Source organism: Cryptosporidium parvum, chromosome 2, assembly GCF_000165345.1.
Source record: "Cryptosporidium parvum Iowa II chromosome 2, whole genome shotgun sequence".
Lineage (NCBI taxonomy): Eukaryota > Apicomplexa > Conoidasida > Eucoccidiorida > Cryptosporidiidae > Cryptosporidium > Cryptosporidium parvum.
In genome coordinates, this window is record NC_006981.1 from 282,842 (window position 1) to 298,096 (window position 15,255).

The 15,255-nt window shown below is 33.8% G+C and overlaps 7 protein-coding genes and 1 non-coding gene across 8 annotated transcripts; 5 read left to right on the plus strand and 3 right to left on the minus strand.

Annotated features, from left to right (window-relative positions):
* Window positions 1-84: 84 nt before the first annotated feature.
* Window positions 85-2,118, minus strand: cgd2_1300 (calcium/calmodulin dependent protein kinase with a kinase domain and 4 calmodulin like EF hands; the record flags this gene model as incomplete). Its single annotated transcript, XM_626355.1, has 1 exon — window positions 85-2,118. One exon carries the CDS (start codon window positions 2,116-2,118, stop codon window positions 85-87), a length of 2,034 nt encoding a protein of 677 aa, XP_626355.1.
* A 432-nt stretch (window positions 2,119-2,550) lies between these two features.
* On the minus strand, window positions 2,551-3,999 carry cgd2_1310 (11 transmembrane domain protein; the record flags this gene model as incomplete). Its single annotated transcript, XM_626356.1, has 1 exon — window positions 2,551-3,999. The coding sequence occupies one exon, from the start codon at window positions 3,997-3,999 to the stop codon at window positions 2,551-2,553; it is 1,449 nt and encodes a 482-aa protein (XP_626356.1).
* A 194-nt stretch (window positions 4,000-4,193) lies between these two features.
* Window positions 4,194-5,610, plus strand: cgd2_1330 (DNAJ protein; the record flags this gene model as incomplete). Its single annotated transcript, XM_626357.1, has 2 exons — window positions 4,194-4,570; window positions 4,614-5,610. Coding segments are annotated over 2 exons (1,374 nt in total), but the record flags the coding sequence as incomplete, so codon positions are not given.
* Window positions 5,611-6,481: 871 nt separating this feature from the next.
* cgd2_1340 (possible phosphatidylinositol 3- and 4-kinase family protein) lies at window positions 6,482-8,518 on the plus strand (the record flags this gene model as incomplete). The annotated part of the gene is made up of 1 exon (XM_626358.1): window positions 6,482-8,518. The coding sequence occupies one exon, from the start codon at window positions 6,482-6,484 to the stop codon at window positions 8,516-8,518; it is 2,037 nt and encodes a 678-aa protein (XP_626358.1).
* A 72-nt stretch (window positions 8,519-8,590) lies between these two features.
* On the minus strand, window positions 8,591-9,976 carry cgd2_1350 (26S proteasome regulatory subunit, S6a like AAA ATpase; the record flags this gene model as incomplete). Its single annotated transcript, XM_626359.1, has 1 exon — window positions 8,591-9,976. A coding segment is annotated over one exon (1,386 nt), but the record flags the coding sequence as incomplete, so codon positions are not given.
* A 325-nt stretch (window positions 9,977-10,301) lies between these two features.
* cgd2_1360 (ATP synthase beta chain, mitochondrial precursor, putative) lies at window positions 10,302-12,065 on the plus strand (the record flags this gene model as incomplete). The annotated part of the gene is made up of 2 exons (XM_001388163.1): window positions 10,302-11,319; window positions 11,461-12,065. 2 exons carry the CDS (start codon window positions 10,302-10,304, stop codon window positions 12,063-12,065), a joined length of 1,623 nt encoding a protein of 540 aa, XP_001388200.1.
* On the plus strand, window positions 11,346-11,425 carry cgd2_1365 (the record flags this gene model as incomplete). Its single annotated transcript has 1 exon — window positions 11,346-11,425. It is a non-coding gene; the product is annotated as a snoRNA (small nucleolar RNA).
* A 142-nt stretch (window positions 12,066-12,207) lies between the features above and the next one.
* On the plus strand, window positions 12,208-14,841 carry cgd2_1370 (hypothetical coiled coil protein; the record flags this gene model as incomplete). The annotated part of the gene is made up of 1 exon (XM_626360.1): window positions 12,208-14,841. One exon carries the CDS (start codon window positions 12,208-12,210, stop codon window positions 14,839-14,841), a length of 2,634 nt encoding a protein of 877 aa, XP_626360.1.
* Between the last annotated feature and the right edge of the window lie 414 nt (window positions 14,842-15,255).

A 15,255-nucleotide genomic window follows, 5' to 3' on the forward strand; every position in this document is an offset into this window, starting at 1 on the left:
TAGTTTAGGAATCAAATTATGGAAATTCCCCCCAAGATCCCTTATCGTACTAAAGAAACAGAACAAGGTTTGAAAACACAATAATTAATTATTCAGCTTCTTAAAAATGCTGGTAGCACCAAATATATCTGAAATTATTCCACCTTTTGAAAGCTTTTTATTGCCGCTCCCCTCATCTTCAATTTTTTGAACTTTAGTTTCTAGTTTTTGTTCGTGCTTGTCTCCCATCATCATTTTCATAAACTCATTAAAGTCAATATAGCCATCTTGATTGATATCTACTTCCTTTAACAGCGAGTCTATTGTAGATTGTTCAAATGCTTCTTGAAGAAACGTGATATTTAGAACACGGCTAAGTTCTTGAGGAGATATCCTACCATCCATGTCAAGATCAAATACTTTGAATGCTGCCTTGCAGAGCGATTCTTGCTCATATAGCTTATGATCAATTGATGCAGCAATAAACTCTGTATAATCTATTCTACCATTTCCGTCAGTATCTAATTCCATTAATAGATTATCTATATCATCTCCCAACTGAGATACATTTTGAATTTTGTGTAGTGCACTTCTGATTTCATTAATTGTTAAAACTCCATCTCCGTTTCTATCTAATGTAGAAAACAATTTTTGTAATGCGCCTATATCAGCGTCATTAAGGTGGTATGCAACACATGTAAGAGCTAATTTCTTTAGTTTACTTTGTCTTTGGAAGTCCCTGAATCTTGCAAGCAATGAATTACAAACATCGTTAGTAAAATAAGTAGCATCTGCAGTATTTGGAGAAGAAATTTGAGATTTAATCCAAGGATGATTTAAAGCATCTTGGGCACTTATCCTCTTATTTGGATCGGTCATTAATAACCTCTTAATAAGATCTTTTGCAGAGTCCGAAACATACTTCCAACTGTTGTGTTCTAATGAATATTGACCAATTTTTACCTTTCGTAAAATCTCAACATTATCTTTTCCATGAAACGGTGGATATCCGCATAGTAAAATATATAAGATTACTCCTGCGCTCCATAAATCACATAATTTACTATAGCTACCATATAGTACCTCTGGAGCAACATAATAAGGAGTCCCCACAACAGAAGTAAACTTGTGTGTTTTTGGACATTTTGCAGCAAAACCCCAATCAATTACTTTCAATAGAGAGTTTGGAGAAGAGTCCGAAAATAAAAGATTTTCTGGTTTTAGGTCTCTATGCATAAATTCATTAGAATGGCAATATGCAATTGCACTAAAAACTTGTCTCATAATCACTGCTGCATACCTTTCAGAAAAGTGTCCTCGCTTAATAATTCTATCAAATAATTCTCCTCCCGTGCAAATCTCCATGACAAAATAGAGATAATTCGTATCCTCAAATACTTCAAAAAGTTTAATAATATTTGGATGATCCAGCCTTTTCATTATCAAAATTTCTCTTTTTAAACGGTTAATATTTTCGAGTTTTGGTTTAAGTATTATTTTTACTGCTCTCTGTGCACCTGATTGTTTATCAATAGCTTTTACAACAGATCCATAAGAGCCTCTCCCCAAATTTCCCAAGTTCAGTTCGTAGAAATCATTAATATTCCTGTTAACAAGCGCATGCTCTTGAATTAAGCATGTTCTATCAAAAATTCCATGAGAAACTTTTGTACTCTCAGTATTTTTGATATTTGAATCTGTAGAAGTTTCACGCTCACCATTTGGAGTGGTTACTTCCGGACTTGAGCATAGGCCTGCATATTCATTCTTGTCGCTTCTTTTTGAAAATTTGATATTCTTATTTGCATCCACAAATGACTTACTTTCAATAATTAGTCCACGAGAAATCTGTTCTTTCCCGCTAACCTTTTTTGGATCACGGTATGGTTCTGTTGGATTGAGTTTTTGCTGAAGCTCCCCTGCACACTTTGTACACATAGCTGCATAAATGTGTCCCTCAAGATAATCATCGGAGTCTAAGCAGTTATTGGATTCAGATTTAGCTTCTTCAACTTCTGGTACAATTTCCTTTTCTTCGGCTTTAATATTGCACTCTTCCGTTACATTATGTAATACAGGTACCATATTAGCTCCTACACGTTTAGCGCATTCATCTGCATTTTGTTCTATATTTAACATTATTAACTATGTGAATGCAGATGCTCCTAATTTTACAAAAATTATTCACTAAAAACAAATTTTGAATTTTACTAAAACCTATAAAAAGATTAATATTCTAGTTTAACATGTCAATTCAGAGTCTTGTCCATATTAGGCGGTAATTCGTTCGGGTCTGACTTTTTTCTTAAGGTTGGTGTATTTTTTTTTTTTTCAAAAATAACACGATTGTGCCAATTTTTCTGAAAAAATTATAGTAATTGACAAAATTTCATAACTGTTTATAAATGCACTCAAGTAATAGAGGAACTATTTTGTTTTTTTCATTCCTTTTACTAGATCTGATGTTATTTAGATAGTGTAATTTTAGGCAAATAGTTTTTTTTTTCAAAATTAAGGACTTATTTTTTTTTACAACTAATATCTACAGCTATCTAGAAAGTTTTTCTATTATTAATTAAATTTTTTTGGTTCATCCACCTGCACAGAAGATAATCCATCACTTAAATTGGCTTCTTGAGTTTCGTTTGGGTTATTCATTAGCAAATTAATTGGGGTTACATACATAATGAATGATGAAACTACGTAAAATAGGTGGAAGTAGAAGAAGTTTGAGGGGTTCAATTTACTATACATAATTGGAATAACTATGTAAATAAATCCAACAGGTGCAGTTGTCAATGCCATCAGGAAATTAATATTAGAGAATCCAAAACATTCGACTAAATAACAGTATGCAGTCGAATAAATGCAGCTTGCATAAGAAAAGAATATAAAGAATGAGAATATTCTCACTATATGAGATGCATTGAATAAGAAAAGAAATGATACAATAATTCCCAATGAGTTTTGGAAGATCATCCCTTTAGAAACTCCAATTTTGTCCATTATAAATCCATTCATTAAAGAAAATATGAATGAAAAGCATTGAAGGGTAGAAAATATAGACATCTGGCTTCTTATAAGATCTATGTCAGTATTATTGGCACTTTGTAAGAATGAATCCAGGCATGCCTTAATTGAATCCGATCTGAAAACTGTAAGAGTAAAGTAAGGAAGTAAAAGAATGAAAAATGAAGATTTGAGTTGATTAATTAATGATTGATTATGAAGAGAGATCATCTCTGTAGAGCAAGTTGTATTAAATGTTAGTTCTGAGTTAGAATCTTCTTCCTCAATTGAATCTGAGCCTTGAAATTTTTCAAAAGAATTTTTGGGAATGAGCAATAGTGCAACCATTGCCAGTGTACCACAGACAAAAATTGAATAAAATATCAAAATATTTCTAATACGAATTCCAGAAAATTCGTGGAAATGGTAGATGAAATAAAATACAAATGCTGAAACATCGCCCATTGTACTTAAAATAGATATTATTTTATTACCATGGTTTGGAAATAAATTACTTACAGATACAACACTGTTAAAAATTGGACCTTGAGGCAAACCTATTAATATAAATCCAAGAGGATATAATGGAAAGTTTTGATTACTAATACAAAAAATTAAAAGCCCAAGCATAAACATTACTTGCCCAATAAATCCAGTTAATTTTGGACCCAAATTATCAAATAGCTTTCCACCTCCTAATACCGAAAGAATTATATTAGGTGCCATAATGCCTGCTGTCCAACATGTTGTAATATAGTTATCTTGAGCTTTGCATTTAGCTCCAGTTGGCAAAATTTCAGTTGGAATACCGTCGCAAACCCATTCATATGCGCCTAACTTATTCATAATAAATCTAATGCAAATACTTTGCTGAATTGCCGAAGTTGTAAGGCCGCAAAAAACACAGTAGATTATTAAGAGTATGTAACGGTTAATACCATATGGAGTTTTTTGATCATCTTTTCTTAACAAAGGAGAGTTCTCATTTCTATTCTGCGATTCATTATCCATTTTGGAAAAAAAAGAAAAATATATATGAATTAAGTCAAAAGTTACAATGCGGCGTCGTATACCGCCATTCCGACATAATAGAAATTGAACTTTGTTCAGATCAAGTTATTTTGTTCTCAATTAAAGTATTAATGGGAGTGCCACATTATTTTATTGTTGCTCTTTAGCAGTATTTCACTCCGTGAAATTAATGAATATTTACAAACTACCGCTTTATTTATCTTAACGTTTACCATAACAATAGCTCTGATGGAAGTTGCCTATGCGAAATGATGAGAGAAGTTTGCTCAAGGTCCTTGAAGTTTGGACAGATTCTTTCTAGATCCATATTCCAACAGCTAAACGTATCGTTTAATGGAAAATGCTTATTTTATGGTGCTCTTTTCAACTTATCAAATAGAATATTTTTTAAAAGTATTACGTATAGTAGCGATCCATATAAAGTCTTAGGAGTTTCTAGAAATGCATCTGATGAAGAAATTAAGCTTAAGTTTAAGGAGTTAGCAAAAAAGTACCATCCTGATTTAAACCCATCGGAAGAAGCCAAAAATAAAATGGCAAAAATAGTGAAGTAAGTTAAACTGGACTTATAAATTAATTAACTGTATTTTTAGTGCATATGAGACGCTTTCGGATTCAAAAAAAAGAAAACAATTTAGTAATTCTGGAATAGGGCAAGCTGGACAAAAGTATAATATTTATAAAGATAGTAAGACTAAGCAGGCATTTAACTGGTTTGAAGATAGTCCTTGGATGACGCCAAACATAGATGAAATATTTATGAGTTCTTCATTTTTCGATAATCTATTTGGGCTTGGGGAATACTTTATGAGAGAGAAACAGATTTTGAGGAAAAATATATATTTGAATATTGAGGTGGATATTTTGGATGCAATTAATGGGACAAACAGAACACTTAAAACTAATTCTAGTTGTAAATGTGATGCCTGCAATGGCGCTGGCATCATTAAAGGACTAAAATTAGCTAAATGTTCAAATTGTGGTGGTTCTGGGCTGAATGTTTACCATAACGGTCCTTTATTAATCAAGTCATTGTGCATGAAGTGCAGTGGTACTGGATATTCAAATTTAATGCTTTGCATAAAGTGTAATGGTAGCGGCCATATTATTAAAGATAAGAACGTTTTCCTAAGAATCCCAAGAGGAACGAAGGATGGAACGCAACTAAAGCTGAGCTCAGAAGGTAACTTTGTTTCAGGAAATTATGGAGATTTATTCATTAAGGTGAATATTAAGCCAAATACGAAATTCAAATGGATAAAGGATAATATTCATGTAGATATCCCAATTTCAATTAATACATGTATTTTTGGCGGAGAAATTGTTGTACCTAGTTTAATTAAAGGTACAAGCATGCGAGTTAAGGTACCTCCTAAAACTAATCCGAGGGTTCCATATATATTAAAGGGTAAAGGGCCACCTATTTTTGGCAAAGATACATTCGGCGACTATATCATTCACTTTTCTACTCGAAATTCTCATCCAGATTTATTTAAAAACTACAAGGAGTCTATTGGAATTAAAGATAAACTACTCAGTATATTAGGTGAATTGAACAAAAAGGTTTCAAAAAAAGCCAGCAAAGGATAAGTAGAACAAAGCATTTTTACAAATGTCTTGAATATAAATGCATTTTTCTGTAAGCTTACTATTTTTAAATTATTAGTAAATCACAATCATAGTCAATTTTTACACTAATTAGTAAATTCTTTAATCTTGAATATATATAATTTATTATATTACCATTTTTTAATTATTTACTTGCGCTAACTGAATATTATTTTACATGGTAAATCCCCCACCCACACCTGACATACTGATTTTACCATAATTTTCACGTTTTCTTAATAGTTAAGCATGAAGGTGAGTAGATTTGCAAGGATAATACAATAAACACTAATTATTCTCTCAATATTTCCAATATAGAAAAGATCGATACCTTGGAAAACTTATTTAAATTTTTGTATTCAAGTTTGCAACCAGCTTAAGAAGCTTGAAATTGAATGGAAACAACCGCAAAGCGATATATCACTTATAAGTTGGTTTATGGCAAATAAAACTAAAAAGGTAGGTTATAAACTAAATTTAGTATCATAAAAATTAAAGCTTAGATTAGGAGTTTATTAAAAAATGGCGATGAACTAACTATAGAAGAATATAATTTAATGATTTCCAAGGCAGTAGAAGATGGAATGTTGCATGTGAGTTAAAATTTACCAGCAATCCAAAGGGCAATAAATTGTGATTCTAATTAATTTAATAAAAAATTTCAGGTTGTGGATTCATATCTAGATCCAATTGATGGAAGTAATGTCAGATTATTAAGCATTGATAAATTTTTTTTCCCCGAAATTTGGTTTTAATTTTTAATAATGATAGAGCGGTTATACTTTTAGACGGGTCACTTTAATGGAATGATAAAAATTGAGTAAAGAATAATATGTTGTCATGTTTATTGTAAATGAATCAAATTAACAACTTCCCTGTTGCTCAACAGGTATATTTTTCAACTCATAATGCTTTGCGTGCAGGTGAAAATGAAATCCAGAAATTTGTCTTATATATTGACGAGCTGGATGGGACAAAGCGCATACTTTTGTCAATATACCCATTCTATGATTGCCAGATGGTTAAAAGACTAGTAATTAAGTATCTGGATCTCCCAGAAGGCACAAGCATTCGTGACATTCAACTATTTTATAGAGGCGTAGAAATTCCGAATGGCAGGTTTATGCATACATTTGAAAAACAAAGACACCCATTGCACTATTCTCTCAGGATGAACAAGTCAGATTTCGGAATTAGAAGCACTGGACTTAAATGGTCGAGTAAAATTCAGAAACTTGTAGTTGAAGTTAAACTCGCAATGCAGAGAAATGTCCATCCCAAACTTACATTGGATGGAACTGGCGCTACCTATAGAATGTACAATGCAAAAGGCCAAGTTGTTGCAATGTTTAAACCACTAGATGAGGAGGCATTTTCTCCAAATAATCCAAGGGGTTATCAAGGTAAATTAGGTCAACAAGGTTTTAGGTCAGGAGTATTGTCAGGTGAAGGAGCTAGCAGAGAGGTTGCAACAGCAATTTGGGATGCATACTACCATAATTTTGCTGGCGTTCCTGATACTACATTACTTGAGGCATGCCATCAGGCTTTTAATTATGATAGCTGGAATAAGATTACTCTTGAATGGGGCGATATTTTTCAAAAAGATAATAATAAAGCAAATAGTGAAATAACTGTTGATTGGAAGTTGGGGGCATTTCAAGAGTTTATTTCAACTACAGAAACAGTTGGTAATTTCAACCCCTCTGTATTCTGCATTAGAGATGTACACCGCATTGGAATTTTGGATATTTGTCTCTTTAATTTAGATAGAAATGACAGTAATATTCTTGTTGTCGCGAACCAGCCCAATTATTCAATCAAATTCAACATTAGTAATTCAAATAATCCAAGTTCAGCTACTTCACCATATGAACACCCTCTGAGCACTCCTGACGGCAAAAAAACCAAGTATAAGTTAATTCCTATCGACCATGGGCTTTGTTTACCAGATGTTCTCGATGTTGCACAATTTGATTGGGTATGGTTTGATTGGCCGCATTCAAAGATACCCTTTAGCAGGTCTGAATTGAGAGTAATAAAGTATATGGATCCAGATGCGGATGCAGAGAGGTTAAAAAGAAAGTTATTGATTAGAAGCGAGTGTTTAAGAAGCATGAGAGTTTCAGTCAGATGGTTGAGGCTTGCATCATCAATGCATCTCAACTTGTATCAAATTGCCAGTTTTCTTTGTAGAGAAGATCTGGAAATTCCATCTTCAATTGAGCTACTAATTCAGCGTAGCCTTCAACATTGCTATCGCGCATTTGATGCAACTGCATTAATTTCATCAAACAGGTTAGGCAATATTCATATTGACTTAGCAACAACTTCTTCCGCACCTAACAGAGCTAGAGTTTTTAATGAATCACCTAAAAAGGGTCAGAATACAAATACGGTAGACAATTTTATTGATGATTGCGAATTATCAGATAATTCACAGATCTCAGATTCTGAATCTGAATTTTCGTCAGATAATTCAACTATTAAAAGTAAGTGGTGGGAGTCGCGTAAGAGAAAGCAAAAATCTTCGCAAAGCCAGAAATCAGATATTCATTCGTGTCCAACTGAACAGCTTACACCTTCAAGCTTCCAAAAGAGCTGTTTAAATGGAGCATCTAGAAGTACTGCCTATCGAACTCAGCTTTTACTCGGGCTTGCTCCTCAAAACGCCACATGGATGTTGCTAGACAGAGAAAATAACATCATTCCAATTCAATGGGGAGACAAACACTTCGAACATGTATTTTTCGAAGTATTAGAGCAGGAGATGAAACATTTAATCATTGATAAACATCCCAAATGGGAAGAGTACCCATATTTTGGAGAAGAGGTATTTGATGAAGGCAAGAATAAGGATATTTCGGCTAAGGAAAAAGATTATTGCTAATGGTATAAATATATATATATTTAAGAATTCTAACAATTAGTTGATTAAGTTTTTTTTTGTATTTCACTTGCTTTATGAAAAATAGCTAAGTGGGGATTTCTTCTTTGCTAGTACTGCTGCAATCCCTTCGACATAATCTTCATGGCAAAGTATCGTTGCTCCCCTTCTGAGTGCTGTCATCCCCGCTTCAACACAAACTGCCTTAAGCTGAGCACCGTTAAAATCATCTGTTGATCTTGATAGCTCTTGGAAATTCACGTCATTTAAATCAACATTCATTTTTCTGCTATGTATTTGAAGTATTCTGGACCTTGCTTCTTCGTTTGGATGCGGTAACTCGACCTTACGGTCAAGCCTACCTGATCTTAAAAGGGCTGGATCGAGAGTATCCGGCCTATTCGTTGCAGCAATAACTTTAACTCTGTCGTCTGAGCTAAATCCATCTAATTGATTAAGTAACTCAAGCATAGTCCTTTGTACCTCTCTATCTCCACTATGCTCACTATCAAACCTTTTCATACCTATAGCGTCAAGCTCGTCAATAAATATTATTGAAGGAGCTTTTTCACGTGCAATTTCAAATGCATCCCTAACCATCTTTGCACCATCACCAATAAACATTTGTACAAGTTGTGGGCCTGCTAATTTCAAAAATGTCGCTTTAGTTTGTGCTGCACATGCCCTTGCCAAAAGAGTTTTTCCTGTGCCTGGAGGTCCATACATTAGTACACCCTTTGGAGGTTTTATACCAATTTTCTCAAACCTTTCTTTGTGGGTCATCGGAAGGACGATTGCCTCCACCAATTCCTGGATCTGCTTATCTAATCCTCCAATATCTGAATACTCTTCCATTGGTCTTTCATCAACTTCCATAGCCTTAACTCTAGAGTCATACTCCGGTGGCAATTTATCAAGAATTAAATAACTATCCTTATTCACTCCAACAAGATCGCCAGGCTTTAATTCATTCTCTGGAACCAATCCAATGACAGGGAGAAAGACAGTCTGCCTTGATGATGTTTTTATTACCATGCATTTATCGTTTTTGTCTCCATCGAATTCCATACCTTCACCCTCATTTTCCTGTTCATCTGAAAAATCCAGCGATTCGACAATGTTGGCAACCAGATATGGAAGCTGTTTGTTGAGTTTTATTTTTTCAGTATTACTTCTGATTCTTTCATTCATCTGGTTTAATTCATGCTTAAGACGATTACTTTCGCTTTTCATAAGTCGAATTTCACCATCTAAAAGGCGAATCCTAGACTGAAGCTCACTAACACTCAGAGTCTTTACGCTCTCTACAGCCTCCTCTGCAGACCAATTATCGGTGCCTTCCTCAGATGACATTGGTATTACAACGTAAATTAACTCAACTATTTGGAAAATTACTCTTGCAATAATATTTCCCCCCACCCACAGCAATTTGATTTTGTTTAACACCCGCTCTAAATCTGTTTAGTACTTAAGATAATTACATTCTATTTTGAATTTTAATTGTGATTCTCTTAACACTTTCATCTTACTCATTACAATTGTTCACTACTTATTCCTGTTTTGAAAATTTCTCTATTTTTGTATTGTTTTTATATTTAACTTCTACTATTTTGCCTTCTCGCTATTAAATATACTCAGTTCCTTATTAAACATTGGATATTGATTTTTAGAATATATTTCCTATTTTTATTCTCTTGTTTATTCGCAAAAATTAAATTGCATAGAATCCGGCTTTCATGCAATTTTGCACAATTACTTTTTAATTTTAAATTAAAGAGTGGAGGCAATGTTTATGATTCGAGGAAAATTGTTAAGTCAATCTCTTCCATGTTTCAAATTCACACGAAGAGAATTTTTGCCACTATTTTCGGCGTTTTTCCAGAAAAAAGCGATCCGCAACCTAGAATATTATAACTTAAACAAAAGATGGAAGTCTTATAGTAAAACTGGCAAAAATCTCTCAGAAGGCTATGTATCACAAATCATGGGTTCAGTTGTAGATGTAAAATTCGAGGGTAAACTACCAGAACTGTTAAACGCTTTGGAAGTTAAAGGGCATCAAAACAAACTAGTGCTTGAAGTGGCGCAACACTTAAGTGATAATTCAGTTAGGGCAATCGCAATGGACGTTACAGAAGGACTCTCCAGAGGAGAGAAGGTTATAGACACTGGAAGCCCAATATGCGTTCCAGTAGGCAAGGCCACACTTGGTAGAATGGTGAATGTTATGGGGAATGCAATTGACGGGTGTGGAGAAATCAACGCTAAAGTTAAAAAACCGATTCATAGAACTGCCCCTGAATACATGGAACAAGTAATGGAGCCTTCATTAATTGTTACTGGGATTAAGGCAATAGATCTACTTACACCATTCATAAAAGGTGGGAAAATAGGACTATTTGGTGGAGCGGGAGTTGGCAAGACTGTTCTTATCATGGAACTAATAAACAATATTGCAAAAAAGTACGGTGGTTACTCTGTATATACAGGGGTTGGAGAACGCATCAGGGAAGGGTACGATTTATATAATGAAATGTTAGCAAATGGCGTCAATAAAAAGTCGATTGTTGGATCACGAGTTGACAGCAAGCATAAGAGACAGCCTATATACGATTTTTTAGGTTCTAAGACAGCGCTGGTATATGGTCAGATGAATGAAACTCCAGGAGCGCGAGCGCGAGTTGCACTTACAGGTCTAACAATGGCAGAATATTTTAGAGATTCAATGATGCAAGACGTATTATTTTTCGTAGATAATATTTACCGATTTACACAGGCAGGGAGTGAAGTTTCTGCGCTTTTAGGTAAGTAAATATTTGGTGTAATTTTCCCAAATGATGCAAACTTTCCATATTTATCTGAGTTTCAATGCTGAAACAACTGGAAAATAGCTGGAATTACCGACTGATGGGTTATTTTTTACTTTTTTTAATGACTTTTTCTAGGGCTATTACCAACTGAAATCGGGTATCAACCCACTCTGGCTACTGATCTTGGTAAACTTCAAGAAAGAATCACAACCACGAAAAATGGTTCAATAACATCTATTCAGGCACTTTATATTCCGTCTGACGACATTAATGATCCAGCACCTGTTGCAGCCTTCACCCACCTTGATTCTACAATAGTTCTCTCTAGAAAAATGTCAGAAGTTGGGATATTCCCATCCATTGATCCATTGGAAAGTAGGTCCAAGGTTTTAGATCGAAATATTATAGGCGAAGAGCACTACAAAGTTTCTACTGAAGTTCTTTCGATTTTACAAAGGTATAAGCAGTTACAGAGCAAAATTTCTACTCAAGGTACTCATGCACTTTCTGAAGAGGAAAGGTTGATCGTCTCCAGGGCAAGAAAAGTCCAAAAATTTCTTACTCAGCCGTTTTTTATGTCGGAGGCTTTTACCGGAAAGCCAGGGGTTTTTGTCAACTTAATTGATACAATTAAAGGTTTTAATGCTATTGTCAGCGGTGAAATGGATAACCTTCCAGAGACAATGTTTTATATGAAAGGTAGTCTTGATAGTCTAGGAAAGCCGGATTCTACTTGTTAGTTTTTGCACATGATTAGGTGAATAAGATTTTATTTTCCAAACGAATATTTTCCCTCTTAGTTTAAATATTCCGAGAAATTTATGGCGCAATTTGGTAAACAAATTTACTATTTATGTATTTGGTTGCAGATTAATAATAATCATGGAGTTGATTGAACTACCGAAAAGGCAGTGGTACCATGTTTCTGGTTCATCTTTAGATATTAAGATACCATCGTCTCACAATGCTTCTACATCTCAAGCAGCCTCTATACTACAATGTAATAGAGAATATGTTGTACATATGTTTTCTGATGTTCCAAGAGTTATCATGTTAGATTCTGGTATTAATAGCCAAGAAGAACTAAACAATGGATCTAAATGCAGCAGTAAATTATCAGGGCTTGGAATGGAAAGTTTTTCGCTTTCAAAGGTGTCGAATAATATTGTTTATATCAAAGGGAAGGAACTTTCAATAGTAAATATTCAATCAGACACTATTAATACTCTGGTAAGGGGAAATACCCATTGGAAATCTGTTGTATTTAACCATTTAGATGATCGTTGTTTTGTTGCTTGGAATAAATGTTCAGTGTGTCTATGGAATCGTTCTTCATATGAATACCACATTCTACAAGAATGTTCTAACTCCAACAAGTCCAATGCTCCCCAGCATTCAGCTGCTAATTTATCATGTTGCGTACTAATTAACTACCCGGATGATGTTAAAATTTCTAGTTGCCAATTTATTGGAGACCTAATAATTCTATTTACTTCAAATGGCTATTATGATACTTTTTCCTCAAATTTAAGCCCTGGAGAGTACTATAGATCGATAATGTCAAGGCAAATTATCGATTCAAATTCATTACTACTTGATACTGCAGTATATCCGAATATAAGAATCAGAGATCCTACCATTAACCACATGAATGTAACAGCTACATTATTATCAGTAGAAAAAGATATCTATACTGTTCGCATATATAACTTACCGATAGATTCAAACAATAACTTTGGCGAAATTACACTTTTACAGAGCATAAATATTCATATTATGGATGAGAATAAAAATAGCCAATTTAACGCTCATATTATTGGACCAAATTGGGGTGAGTATTTCGCAATACAAATTTTTAACCAATTAATCGTTTGCTCTGTTGGTGAAGAACTACCCATTAAAGGTTTGTTTTTCTTCCCCTCTAGACTATTAGAGACAGCTGCTTTCAGACCTCCAAAAAATGTTACCTGGCTTGATGCTGGAAAAACTAAATCAAGTGAAAATTTATCAAAACAACCCATCGAAGTCTTTGTTTCAAATATTTTTGGAGGGCTCGAATCAATCATTATCCCACCTGTTTTAGATTTGAGTGCGAATAAAGCCCATTATTCATCCGAAAACATCAGTATACCTAGTGACACATTTACTATAAACTTGTCTAATCAAAAAAAAACTAATATTGATACGAATGACGAGATTGCTGATGATTATTATGCTGTTTTGATGGCAAATGCATCACATAAAACTGAGAAGAGCGATTTTCAATACAACAATACACCTCAAAATAAATTACCATCTGATAGATCAAATTTACTTACATCTATTTTTACTACATTAAATATGGAGGAAAAACAGTCAATGAGCAATCCACAATCGAAAAATACGAATACAAGCAATACCAACCACAAAGATTCTGGTTTAAATGATAAAATATTTGAAATGATTACAGATGAATTCAAAAAATTGACCTTTAGCTTGTCCAAAGAATTAAATGATTCGGTTTCTTCAGCAATTAGCAAGTATTTAGAACCGATCGAACGTGATATACAATCTATTAAGTCGCATTTGTCAGGAATCGAGAAGTCTGTTGATAATTATGTTAATATCAATGAAATTTCTAAAATTGAAACAAATGTTAAGGAACTTCTTACAAGTACAAATGAGAAATTAACAAGCATCGACACTTGTATTTCGAGGCTTGTTGGCGAATCTAGAAGCGTTCGTGAAAAAGTGACTAAATTAAATAAACAATGCGATAACATTAACTCGAATCCAATAGACAACTTTACTCAAGTAGTAGCAGATTCATTTGGGACATTAACTAATGCAGTTACTCAATTGCAAACAACTGTTAATCGTTTGGAATTACAGATCAGTAATGGAATACCACTAAAAGCTCTTACACCAGATAACTCAATTACAAATAAGAGCGCCCAAAACATAGCTTTGCAAATTGATGATGCCTTAAAACAAAAACATTACGATCGCGCATTTGCGATAGCAATTTCTGCCGATCAATCTACTCTATCTCAATCAGATAAGAGAGAAATCCCAAGCGGAGAATGTTTTGTTTTGAACCTTGCATATAAGTTTGACCCATGTGTTTGGTTGGATGATCCACTTCCTATTAGCCATCCAGTAATATTAGGAATTTCAAAAATTTTGAGCGATACTCTTCCTCATTTAATTGAATCTTTAAAGACCAGCGGTAATTTTTCTCAAATTAGCTGCATTTCAGATTTAAAATTGAGAATATTATGGATAAAAGAAACCATTCACTGTTTTGAACCATTTACTGATACTCTTACACCTAGTGACGTAATGCAAATACTAAATGAAATTTCAGAAAGTATGAACAAATGCATTAGCATTATAAATTCGGTTAGCGATGCAAGTAAAAGCATGAACTATATTGTACCTGCATGCTTCACGGATGGGTCGATCATCAGTGATATTACTAGCATATTAAGGCATATTAGAAGGACAACTAGAAATATTACATCTGGAATGAAATAAATTAATAAGGGGTAGAATTAGATATTTTTCATGTAAATAAATTAGCGTTATTGAGGATTATTCGAAATAAATAATAGAGATATTAAGTTTAGTTTTTATTTATTTGTATTGCCTAGCTTCTTTAGAATAGCTCCGAAACAGTTCTGTAATAGAAAATTTATTCAAAAATAGCGGTAAAATTTTTTCCGGGGTGAAGAGTATTCAACCTGGGGATGTGGGAGTTGACGTGTTAGTAATGAGCTGACATTGTGTATTAAAAATTTGTAGTCTATTTCGATCTGAAAAGGCTGTGGATTGGTTAGTACTGGTAAAGATGTATATATGAATTGCAGGTAAATACATGCCTTACGATTGAAATGATGTTTTGATTGTGTGCGCGGTGTATTTAGTGTGGTCAATTTGACAGTAGTGTCG